The sequence below is a fragment of the Python bivittatus genome, unplaced genomic scaffold (genome assembly GCF_059951505.1).
Source record: "Python bivittatus isolate LINGU-HERP-01145 unplaced genomic scaffold, Pbiv_v1 ctg000070_np1212, whole genome shotgun sequence".
NCBI lineage: Eukaryota > Metazoa > Chordata > Lepidosauria > Squamata > Pythonidae > Python > Python bivittatus.
The window spans coordinates 37,273,087-37,285,104 of record NW_028277034.1 but is presented as its reverse complement, the minus strand read 5'-3'; the positions used below and the strand labels follow the sequence as shown (position 1 = coordinate 37,285,104).

Sequence of the window (12,018 nt, the reverse complement as noted above, 5' to 3'; positions counted from 1 at the left end):
AATGTGCAAATCAGATTGAGAAAGTGTGTACTTGTGAACATACTATGAACACCCCTAGTTATTATTCAATTGATTTTGACAGACCTTCTGATTTGAACCAATAAATCAACATGCAGGTACATTTGCTCATTATTTCTCTTATTCTTAATTGCTATTTTTTTGGTTTTGTTTTTTAATATCAGATGGAAAGACCTGACCCTGGTGCATGCAATGGGCCCAATGTGAGATTTCATAGCAAAATAGAAGTGCTTCATTCCAAAAGAATCAGGTCCATTGGAAACATCCATCAGTACCAAACATAATAAAAATATTGCTTGTGGTAGAATTTATTTATGCTACAGGACTTTCCTGGGTGTAACTAAAGCAGACAATCCTAAACCCATCATCATTTGCTTCACAATATATATTTCATATTGATGATACTGTTGTTCAAGGGTAATGAGAAAGTGGACCTAGTCCTAGATCAAGCTGGAAAGTATCTGAAGGGTTGGGAGCTGCAACTTTGTTCCTGTGTGCCCACAGATGCCACAATGACATTACATAAAGGAATAGGGTCTTTTTTGTATTTTGGGGACACAATAAGGTATATGAAATATAGCCCAAAATTGTCCACTGATTGTCCAAATTTTCAAAGGCCTCTTCCTCTTCCTCTTCCTCTCATTCTCATTCTCATTCTCAATTTTTAATTTTTTTTTTTTAAACACCAGAAAAAATTGCATGGCCAAATCATCATTTTGCTACAAAATTTTGGTAGCACAATCTTGAGGGATTGTAGCACTGCATATGAAGTGTTGGGGTCACATACTGCCTGAACAGCATAGATTGTCCACCTCTGTCCTTGATCATCAAGTCAAACTTACACTATGTTGCCTATACTGTCTAGCTGGTACCCATATGGTATTAACCAATGATGGCATTATCCTATATTTCTAGGTTTAAGCCTAGAAAGGTTCTGGGAAGATTATCTTTTCCAGCAAAATGCATCTAATGGGAGGAAAAAAAAACCCTTAAAGCACCAGTTGTGAGCATCAGATGGCATATGGCTCACAAGTTTTAAAATATTATCTTCCAATTAAATTATTGGATTGAATTTTTTTCTGAAACAAGGTCCAGCGGGTGAGAAAACTGACATCTTTGAAACTTATATTAAATGAACTAAGCTGGCTGTACTGTCATCCCATACAAATTTGATTTAAGATTTTGTGTCTATGTAAACTTAGACTAGGGTGTTTCCATATTATATTCTGGGCTTTCTAGATTTTTTAAAGGTAAATCAGAGATGGGTGTGGCATTATTCTTTAAAAAAATGCTAGATAAAAGAACTACAACATCCACGGGTATGGATTTGGGGGGCAGGAGTGGATTTTATCTCTATCACATGCTTGTGGGCACCCCAAAAGCATCTGCTTGACCACTGTAAGGAACCAAAAATTGAACTAATATGGGTAGGGCTATGTTTATGTTCTGCTATGTGCTAGTAATGCATTTATATCTGAATGGGAATAGTATTTCAAATGAATTTTTATCTCAGATTAGTAAATTCTCAATCTATTCAGAATAGATACATTATTTCATAATTGATGCCAGTGCCCCTCTCCAATACAATGAAGTCTGACATTTTTCAGATTTGTACACAACTCTGACACAAAGATGCCACTTATTTAAGGAATCTACTCTTAGAGTTAATGACACTCTTAATGTAGTGCCACCTTTTCTCAGGTGTGTGCAGTGATGTTAAAAAGTAGGGGTATTTAAATAATTAGCAGACACTTACACAGGATCCAAAGTAATTTTTACAAGCCTATTATGCATACTATTAAAAGTTAACAAACTATCTTCTGGGATCTAAAAGACTTCACATTACGATAACATTAGCTTTTGTAGACTACAGATGTAGTGGGCTGTAGTCCACAAAAGTATTCCATTATAAATCAATTAGTGTAGAAGGTGCTACAGGATCCTTTGTTGTTTTTACAGCAGTCAACAAACTCAGTTTCTCCTCTGGGTACTACTTAGAAAAATGCAGTTCTAGCAAGCTTTATTTAAAAACAAAACAAAACACCAAACCCTGCTAATTACCAGTAAAGTTTAACTGTTAGATTACAAGCCTATAGGAATTATAGATGCAGTACCCCAACAAATAATGTTTGAATAAAGAAAGGTGATATGCAAGATGGATATACTTTAAGTAATGTTTTAAATTACAGTGTCTATGTTTAAGAATGTTCAGATTCAATACACAGAATTCATACAATGGTTGTATTGTCTCCAAGGCATATGTTATGGAATTAGTTTTACTTGCTTGATTCTACGTACAAATCTGCTCAGTGAAATACAGAAAATGTTCAGCAGAATATACCAAAAAAGGAAACATTTCCTGAACGTACTACATCATATTCAGCCACAGCCAAACACAAAGACACTGAAAAAGGACCAGATTATAGAAGCATTCCATAAATATATGGTTGAACAATTACCGGGTAGTCATTTCTCCCTGGTTGACCCTGGCTGAATGAGATGAAATAGAATAATATTTGTTAAGCATTCACTGAATGATGTAAGATACTCTGTATTTACTCTGTACATTAACTGGAAATGTAACTCAGTACACTAATGTCTCTTTTTAGAAAACAGAAGAACATCTATACCACAATTCAATGGGGGAAATAACAGTCTTTTGGAATTCAAAATTTTCTTCAGCCAAAGCTTGCAGAATATAAAGTCCTGCTATACATATATTTACTCAGTAGTTAAGTCCTACTGAATTCAAGGGAGAAGATTGCTGAGTACATGTAAGATTTCAGTCTAGTTGCCCATAATGCAATGACACCGAATTCAGTGAATTTATACTTGTTCAAATGAGTTTAAAGTTTTCTGGAACAACAACAAACAAAAATTCAAGCAGAAAGACTGTTTAATCTGAGTTATACCATCTACCATAATCAATTTTTGGTAAAGAACTAGAATAAGAAGTAGAATTAATTCACAACATTGTAGAAATGAATTTACATATTTAACATGTATAAATATATACATGTACAAAATGTGTGTATACACATACACACACATGTACGCATACACACAGCCACTTCTCATTTAGTGACTACCTTGGTTAGCAAATACCATAGTAATACCAATACCAAATACCACAGTAATAAAAAAATAATTTTCCAATCAATGTATGCATTTATGACCAGACTTCATGGGCCTTATAACAAAAGCCTTCATTGTGGAACTGCTTAAGGTCTGGTCAGTTTCAAGCAGGAGCACAGCCAGCTAGAGGATTCTAATCAACTAATTAAGGTCCCAGATCTGAGCTTGTTAACTTGCAGGTGGCACTTTTTAGGGAAATTCTGCACTGCAGAGAAAAGCAGCTCAGTAAGGTATAGCTTGTTTAACCAATCTCTTTACCCTGTGAGGGGGAAAAAAACAGGTCAGGCACAAGACACAGTACTAGACAACTTTATCTGAATGAGACGGCAACAACCAGTGATCTTCACACACTCTCAATCATTTAATGACAATTTCACTTAAGGTAAGTCGGTGGAATGGAATGCAGTCACTAAATGGGGAAAGAATGTATATGCATACAAATATACACATAAAACCAAGGATTGCAAATTAATAGCATCCAAGTGTTATAACATGATTTTTTTTTAAATCCTCTTTTTTAATACCTTTTATATTACAACATTCTAAACATCTAAATTAGGAGCTTTTGAAGACTGATAAAGGAATCCTACGTATCTCACTACAGAAAAGTCTCAGGTAAGTATATACAAAATTGCAACCTTATTGACCTAAGAGACAATGTTGACTATAAATTGGAAATGAGAAAGAGCATATCAAAATTTAATAAAAAATTTATCTTCAAGATTTCAGTGACTTTACACGCAAGCGCAGAACACCTTGGTTCTGCAGCATGGAAAAGGTCAACCAAAGTCCACCATATGCTATGCTCAACCCACACATAACTATCTTCTCTTCTGTGAGAAATTCAGGTTGCAGAATGTGCTTTGCAGATGAGCGAAATCATACTAAGCCAAACTCTTTATAAACAATCATACAGAAACATTGATAAATATGGCTTCTTCCTATAATGCAACAACAGAGGGAGAAAAAAGAGTACCTGAAATGATATTTTCTGTAAAGAAACCTAGAGTCAAACATACCACTGCTACTATTAAAGCCTGTTATTGTCAGTTCACAAAAACTTCAGAATGGTTCTTGATCTTTCTACTGAATGGATAGTTTGAAGAAAGCTACTGTTCCTCTCATGGTAATATTGGACTGCCCCCACAAACCTAGCTATCACAGTTCTCTCTGCTGTAGGAATGAAAGCTGAAATGCCTTTTTTTCAAACAGTCCACAGAATAAGTGGATGGTATGACATGATATTTACCATTGTGTCACTATGTGATGTGAGAGGTGCTTCTCGTCAAGGAACTCTGATTCATATTAAAATCCAGTTAGGGTAGACATTCTAGCAAGTAGTTTGTTATTATTATTAACGATTTAGTGCAATTTTCACTAGTTACCAGTAACTCTTTAAAGCACATAAACAATCTAATTTTATCTAGGTAATACTGGTTATATATTCAAAATTTGGCAATAAACCACATGTAAATTCTGCTTGTTAATAAAACAGTGATGTAATGGTTTTTGGATTTCATCTCCATTTGATGGACTGATGTCCATTAAATCTATGATTTGTTTGTTAAATACTGCCAGTGATGTAAAAAGACAGAAATAACACATTCAAAATTAGCAGACACTCTGCAAATGGTCACCTAAATTGAGGTTTTACTGTACAATAAAGGTTTTGGATGATGATAAACTGTAGTTTTTATTCATTTCATTTACTATTAATGCATTCAGCAAAAGGAATGAAATTGGCAGAAACACTGAAGAATGCCTGGTCTGAAAGATATTATGAGGGTTGATCCCTGCCACCATTGTTGACAATTCCTTTTCCATGAGGAAGGACCTGTATGCCCTTCTTACCATACAATTCCAGTTTGGCAAACTTAGCACATTCTTAGCACATTTGATATGTTCATTTACATCTTTAAATCAGACAAATTAAACCATCAAGCAGACTCTTGTATGGATGAGGCTTCAGCCGAGGACTCCCATTCATTTTTTAATAAATTGAGGCAAAACATTATTATAACAATGCTAATTGCTATAAAATTAAAATTAAAATACTCTGTCTAACACACTATATTTAATATTTATATAGTTTTTATGAGTTCTGAAATTAAGTTTAAAAATAATGTGTTTCCCCCCTCCTCCCCCCAAAAATTGAGTTGAGGGTTAAAATTTGCTAGTAATAAAAGTGAATGCTTTTTGGACAGTAGTTGGCACTTTTAACTTATTGGTCACTTTTACCCATTACTGAAAACATCTTTTGTCCCATTCTTGATAAACAGAAGATCCAATAGCACAACAGTTGTACTTACAGGAGGTCCTGTGAAAAGAAAACAGAAGAAAAGAAGAAAAGAAATACATATATAGACACATGAGCTATTATTATTTGAAGATTAGTATTATTCATAGCCAAACTTGATCACAATTAGTTTTATTGGTGCTCAAATTACTTTATAGTAACAATATAATTTCAATATGCACTGAAAATGGTTCAGAAGTGCTTCAGATTTTACATAACCTTAGCCCTTCTCCATTTTTCATTAAAGCAGAGTGACTTTTTTCAAGCTTCCATGCAAGTCTGAAGAAAAATATGTGGCTGCTTTAAGAGTCATATTAATATTAATGAGTTGATGCCTTAAAGCAGCTGCATCCTTCTTTCAGATCTGAAAAAAAAAGTCAGGCAAGGTCCAATTATATTTTACCATCCAGTTCCAAGTAAACTCATATTAATTTCTCCCCATAGCATTTAATTTTAGAATAAAGGCAGAATTGGTTGGATCTATATTTTTGCCATCTACTTTTGCCAAGATGGGCAAGTTCAACTAATCACAGAGCTAAAACTACTTCTTAAACATATCCTCCTTTTACAAGGCTGCCTCTTAAAATATCACATTTTGTGAAGCAATATTGGCACATTTTCCTAATTATTTACACACCATCCTTGAGAATGTTATAAAAAGTCTGCAAACCACATCAAATATTTACTTTAACCTTATTAAAAGGAGTAGTGGTGACCATCAGATCAATGACTTCTCGTTAATTCCTTTTTTCTCTTGCCTTGAGCATGTTGCAAAAGGGCATTTTTAACAGTTGTTCTTGAAATTTACTTAAATATGGTAGACTTTTGCTAACAATATGCTAATTAGCTAAAGTCATTTCTTGATTTTAAAGCCTTAATCCTAAAGAGAAATTTAATATACAGGATCTTTTCCTAACAGAAAACAATTTAGTTTCCTTTATTAATAATGTCATATGTTTAAACACATAAGACATCTTATTGAAATACCCTATTAAAATCCCAAAGTTTAATTCTCATGTGGCACAACAAGCATGAAGCTTTCTTGCTCTTTTCACCTCCAGTGCAACTATGAGGAATAAATTAAGCATTTCTATGTTTTATTTTATATTAACCACTTTTTAATGTTGATCATGAAAGCTAAACTTTTTAACTTAACTAGTTAATTAATTGAAACATCAAGACAAGCTACAGCTAATCCCAACAGAATCAGAGTTATCCTTGCAGTCATGCAGCAGACTCAGCTGATCCTCTTAGTGTTAAACTACATAGCATGTTATACCAATAGAGTTTCAGGGATATCTTGAGGGTTGTGAATTCAGCAGATGTCCCTATGAATGAAAGCAGGTAGTGGTATCCACAAGTGGAGAGAGGTCAGAATTGGCAAGATGGAAGAGGACCATCATGATGCAAGCACACACTCACACACAAACCCACATACACAACCGCCCCCCATTTGTGTGTGACATTAATGCACATACAAAAGAGTTGAGCCTTGCACCATGATGTTTTATCCAGTATCTTGCTGATTTTACCACCATTCTCCCACATACCCCGCTTAAACTAGGAAAAGAGAAAAGGAGCATAAGCTGAATTTTCCTTTCTCCTATAAGAATTTTTCAGGAGCAGGACAATGCCATTCTCAGAACATTCAATCACAGAGTTTCATTAACTCATTGACATATTTTATAGATTTACAGGACAAAGTTGCTATATTGGATTTTGTATTTGGATTAATTGATTAAATAAGAGCCAAACCTAATCAAAATTAGTAAATACGGTATAAATACCTACGAAATATATATAGCAATTCTATAACTACCAAACCACTAAAATATGCCAACATACCTCAGGCAAGAAAAAATATACTGATTTTATTTCATTAATACTTGCATAAAGAGTCAGCAGAAGATACCTTAGGATGCATACAATAAATCATTCCTTATGCAAAAGAGGCTGTCCACTAATAGAAGGCTACCTTGGGACCCAAGGAATAATGTGTCCACAAAATAGGATGTGCACATTCCAGGCATTTGGAAATTTCATTCTCAAGAGCATCAGCTACCATGGCCAGCGGCAAAGGATTGAAAAAACAGTAGCCTCAATCATCTGTAGGGCAGAAGGTTGCGCAAGGCTGCCCTGTGTTATTATCCCTTTTGTGTCCTCTAATAATCTCTCATCTTTCACTGAACGTAGCTGTTGAGTGTACAGTGGCAGTCTATAAACATCTTTAAATCAAACTATCAGCAAACAGACCAGAAATATTATTTTTATATCATATAAAGAAAATGTATTATTTTTATGTCTAAAAACTTACCAATCTCTCCTCTTCTTCCTCGCTTACCTCGTTTACCAGGAGGACCTGAAAAGAAAATATTTTATAATTGGTAATAGTGGAATTTAATTGTAGGAAGTTTAGTTAATAGATATATAACTTGTGTGCAGTCAAGATGATATCAGTATGAGAAATCAAAGGCATCAGACTCCTGGAGAAAGAAATGGCAGACTAAAGATGGCTCTGTGAAAAGTGGAGCCAACAACAGTGGCGCAATGAAGAGCTGGCAAATAGACCATCTCTTTGTAATTTATTTCCGGACAAGGAGAGGGCTTGAGATTGCCCACAAGTGCTCCACACAGCTGCTTTTCATGAAGAGACCACAAGATAATGGTCTCTGGAGGATCTAGAGCTCTGGGAGATGAGGGAATAGCCATCTTGCTTAAACCATGGTTGACGCCTTTGAAAGGACACTAAGTTCACATACTTTTCTAATCTCTTTTGGAAATTGCTTGTTAACTGTTTTTTAGCTATAAGAAACCTTTGGATTGACAAGTTTGATAGCACCGAGTGAGTTTCCTTCAATCCTTAGCGAAAGAAAGTTTTAACTACAAGTTTAAGAACTTAAAACAATTTTTTTGATAATAAACAACAAAAGTATGATTAAAACTTTGATTTTAGAAAGTTACAAATGGACTAAGGGTCCGGATAAATTTGAAATAAGATTTCCCCCCATTTTCTGTGGGAAAATGTTTTTGTTCTGAATTTTTTTTAAAAAGATAAGATTTTAAAAAGTGGACACTAGAGGTAACTAAAGATTACAATTAAAGAAGAACACATAACTCACAATTACAGAATGAAATAATAGTCATAGCAGATGTTTGACAGTTTCTGAATAAGTAGGAATTATAGTTCAGAATCATAACTGGTCAGACCTTAAATCTCTCAGACCCTCTTGCATTGCTGCCTGATTTTCCCTTATCTTTAACTTTCAAAAGTTAAGTTCCATTGATTATGGTTGCCTGTTTACATTCTCTGTATTCCTTTTTTTCAGAGAAATCCATCTACTTAGCCTGGAATAGTGACTAAAGCACTGAGAAGGTATAAAGGCAAAAGAGAGTGGGGTTTCTATAAGTGTTTATTTTTGTGTTGGAGTCTAACATACTTCCACCTGCCACTGGTACGCACCACCTTGAAGATCACTCTCAAAGAAGTAAGCTCCTTAATTCTAATTCAGTGTTGTCTCCTCCCTGCCTGACTTGATTTTACTTTGAAATCATTAATATATGCCACCAGAACAGAGGATAAGGATATAAAGTAACTCTATACATAGCAAACATAATTCTGATTCTTCATATACATATATCTTCTATGTCCAAATTATTGTGAAAAATTATAATCTTTGATCCTTGAGTTAAGTCAAGATTAACTGGTTTGGGAATCAATTGAAGCTGTTTTGCATAAGCCATTGTCTTTATATGGGTAACTGTATCATTCCACAAAATGTGACATTTTCACTTTTAATAAGCTTTCTATCAATATCCTCTAGTTATCAGCTTGCCTAAACACAACTTGACATAGGCTCTTTATCCAAATATAGTAGAATCCCAGGTGTGATGTTTATTTCCATAAGCACATTACCCCTGTGCAATGGGTCCTACATTAATTTTCAAGTAGATTTCTAGCTGCAATTCAAAGTGTTGGTTTTAATCTATAAAACCCTTTATAGCTAGGCACCTTGATACTTATAGAGCTATCTTTTCCTATCAGAATTGTTCCTATCAGTAGGTTCACCTCAGAGTAAAATTCAGGGGGTTCCTCATTTTATAAGGTAAAGGAGGCTGAGGCCTACAGGTGCTGTTTTTCTATTATGGCAGCCGTGCTGTGGAATAGCCTTCCACCTGAAGCTAGATTAGTCCTTCCTTAGTAGTTTTCTAGAAGCTGATGAAGATGAAGTTCTTCTGAAGAGTGTTTTGTGATTACCTTGGGTGATTTAATATTTATGCAAGCATTATATAAGTTGTTATTCTTACTGGTCTTGTAAACCAGTAGGAATCCAGTGAAATTCAGAGGAATATAAATTTAATGTTTAAATAAATATACATCCTGTAGTTCCTAATAATCCATTCTGGAGAGCTGGAAGATCCCTGGAATAGTGTGGGAGGAGTTGGGCAAGTTATAGGGGACTAGCTTCCCATTCCTTTATATCTAAAGCCTTTCTGATGGTGCAACACGCAATCTGGATCTCATCTACTATATTTAACTTTACTTTTAAATATGATTGTATTTAAAAATGGATACCCTAAATTCACAGTACTTAATTATGTGATGCGTATATTGCTTTCTAAAGTAGGCTCTTGATTATAAAACATTACAGTATAATAAGCCACTTACTGTCAATCTAATAATGCACAGTAAAGTCATCCCAAGAGATAGTTTGAAAATATTTCCAGAAGATAACTGGGCATTTTTGCATGGAGGAGATTTTTATTGTAAAATTGCCATTGAAAAAGTAGTTTTACTGCCAGTGTTTAACAGTAACATTTCACAGAGGAGCAAAATATGAGGCCCCAAGCCAGATGTAGCCCTAAATCCTGGGGTGCAGCTCTCAGAGACCTTTCCAAACTTGTACCAAATTGCAGTTGTTAATGTGGTAGAAGGGAAAATTATTATATACATGACTGGAAAGTAATTTAATTTTAATTAAAGTGTAAATGTTAATTAATTCCAGTCAAATCTGGTTTTTTTATTGGTTCCACATGCTACTTTGGAGAGTTTAACCTCAGCCATGCCACGCAAAAGTCAAGCATGACCCTTGCTCCTGGAAAAAGTTGTGCTCATTTGATGTATGCTACAGTTATGATAGGTAGGTAGGTAGGTAGGTAGGTAGATAATAGATAATATTTTATATGCATGTCATATTTGAATAAGTGTAGTTATTATTTATGATTGAGATGTCAAGCCTTTGTCAGTACGTTGAAGAACAAAATATATATTAACTAACAAATACCTCTAAAACAGCAAGTCCTAATTCTAAACTATAGTTTTCAGCCAAATGTACAGGATGTGATGTGAATAATGTGATTAAACAGGAGATTTAAGTACTTGTTTAATGCTCTTTTATTTATATCAGCAGTTGGACCGTCCTCAAGCTTCTAGTTTTTCTATTTTAGTTTATCATTTTAAGGAGGTCAATCTGAAAATCTAAAAATACAACAATGAAAACTAAAAGTGCAGCATTTTACTTTTGAAAGACACTATTCCAATACATGGTTTTGTTGAAATAAGTACACAGTTGAGTGAACATTTTGCGAGCAATTTCTTAGATATAAAAATAAGAATGAAATAAAGGAAATGTGGTTCCTCAAAATCATGCCACTTTTAAGTCTAATACATCAAGTTATCATCACCAGACTCTCTATTGTCTCTGCTCTCCATCCCCTGGTTCAGTCAAGCTGGGAGGCTGCACTCCAGGTCCCATAAATTAAAGAATATCATCTTGCGGGATCCAGAAAGTGCACCTACTCTCTTGCAATTCCTGACCTCTGGAATGTTCTCTCCCCAGAGATTCATGTGGCTCCCACCCATTCAGGAAACCTTTGAATACCTGGTTGTTCTCCCAGGCTTTGGAGACTGAGGGACTGTAGAGCCCCCTGTTTGGTTTGGATTGGCTTTTATTTTTGAACGGTGTTCTTCAGATCTGTTGCATTTTTCTTTAAGTTGGTTTTTAGTCATAAGCTACTCAGAGTAATTTGGGGGCCAGGCAGCCTATAAATTAAGTAAAATAAATATAAATAAATAATATAATATAACATCTAAATAAATATACTCCAGCTCCATTCTCCCAGTCAACTGTAGTGGTATTAGTCTGCCATATGAAAAAGGCAATCCTAGCTGTCAACTCCTTGACCTTCCTTCCAGCTTGCTAGAGAGCTTTAGAAGAGCTTCAGAGACTTCAGAAACACTGGTTGAAAGTCCTGGAGTAAACCAGCTTGAGGAAAAAAAGAAAAAGGAAGAAAAAGCAGTCTCATATATTTCTATTAAATTACCTCAGCTTTTTGTCCCAGATTGCATTCTGAATGACTGGGATTAAACAGTTGAGACACTGATTTGCTTAAAACAAGCATGGCATAGTAGGACAGCAGAAACCCATGCTCAAGCCTACCTCCATCATGGAAGCTTACTAAATGACTTTAACTTACACAAAGTTACTATCTTCCAGGTTCATTTAATTTATAGGATCATTGTGGAGAGAAATTGGAGGATGGACTCCTACGTACGCTAATCTGAAATCCTG

The 12,018-nt window shown here is 34.8% G+C and overlaps 1 protein-coding gene across 1 annotated transcript in view; it reads right to left on the bottom strand.

The window, feature by feature from the left end:
* COL25A1 (collagen type XXV alpha 1 chain) overlaps positions 1-12,018 on the bottom strand; it is a 285,548-nt gene that overhangs the window by 137,905 nt on the left and 135,625 nt on the right. The window contains exons 3-4 of the mRNA XM_088132984.1: positions 7,764-7,808; positions 5,463-5,470 (exon numbers count right to left, since the gene is read on the bottom strand). Coding sequence (XP_087989110.1) covers positions 5,463-5,470; positions 7,764-7,808 — 53 coding nt within the window. The remainder of the gene's footprint in view (positions 1-5,462; positions 5,471-7,763; positions 7,809-12,018) is intronic.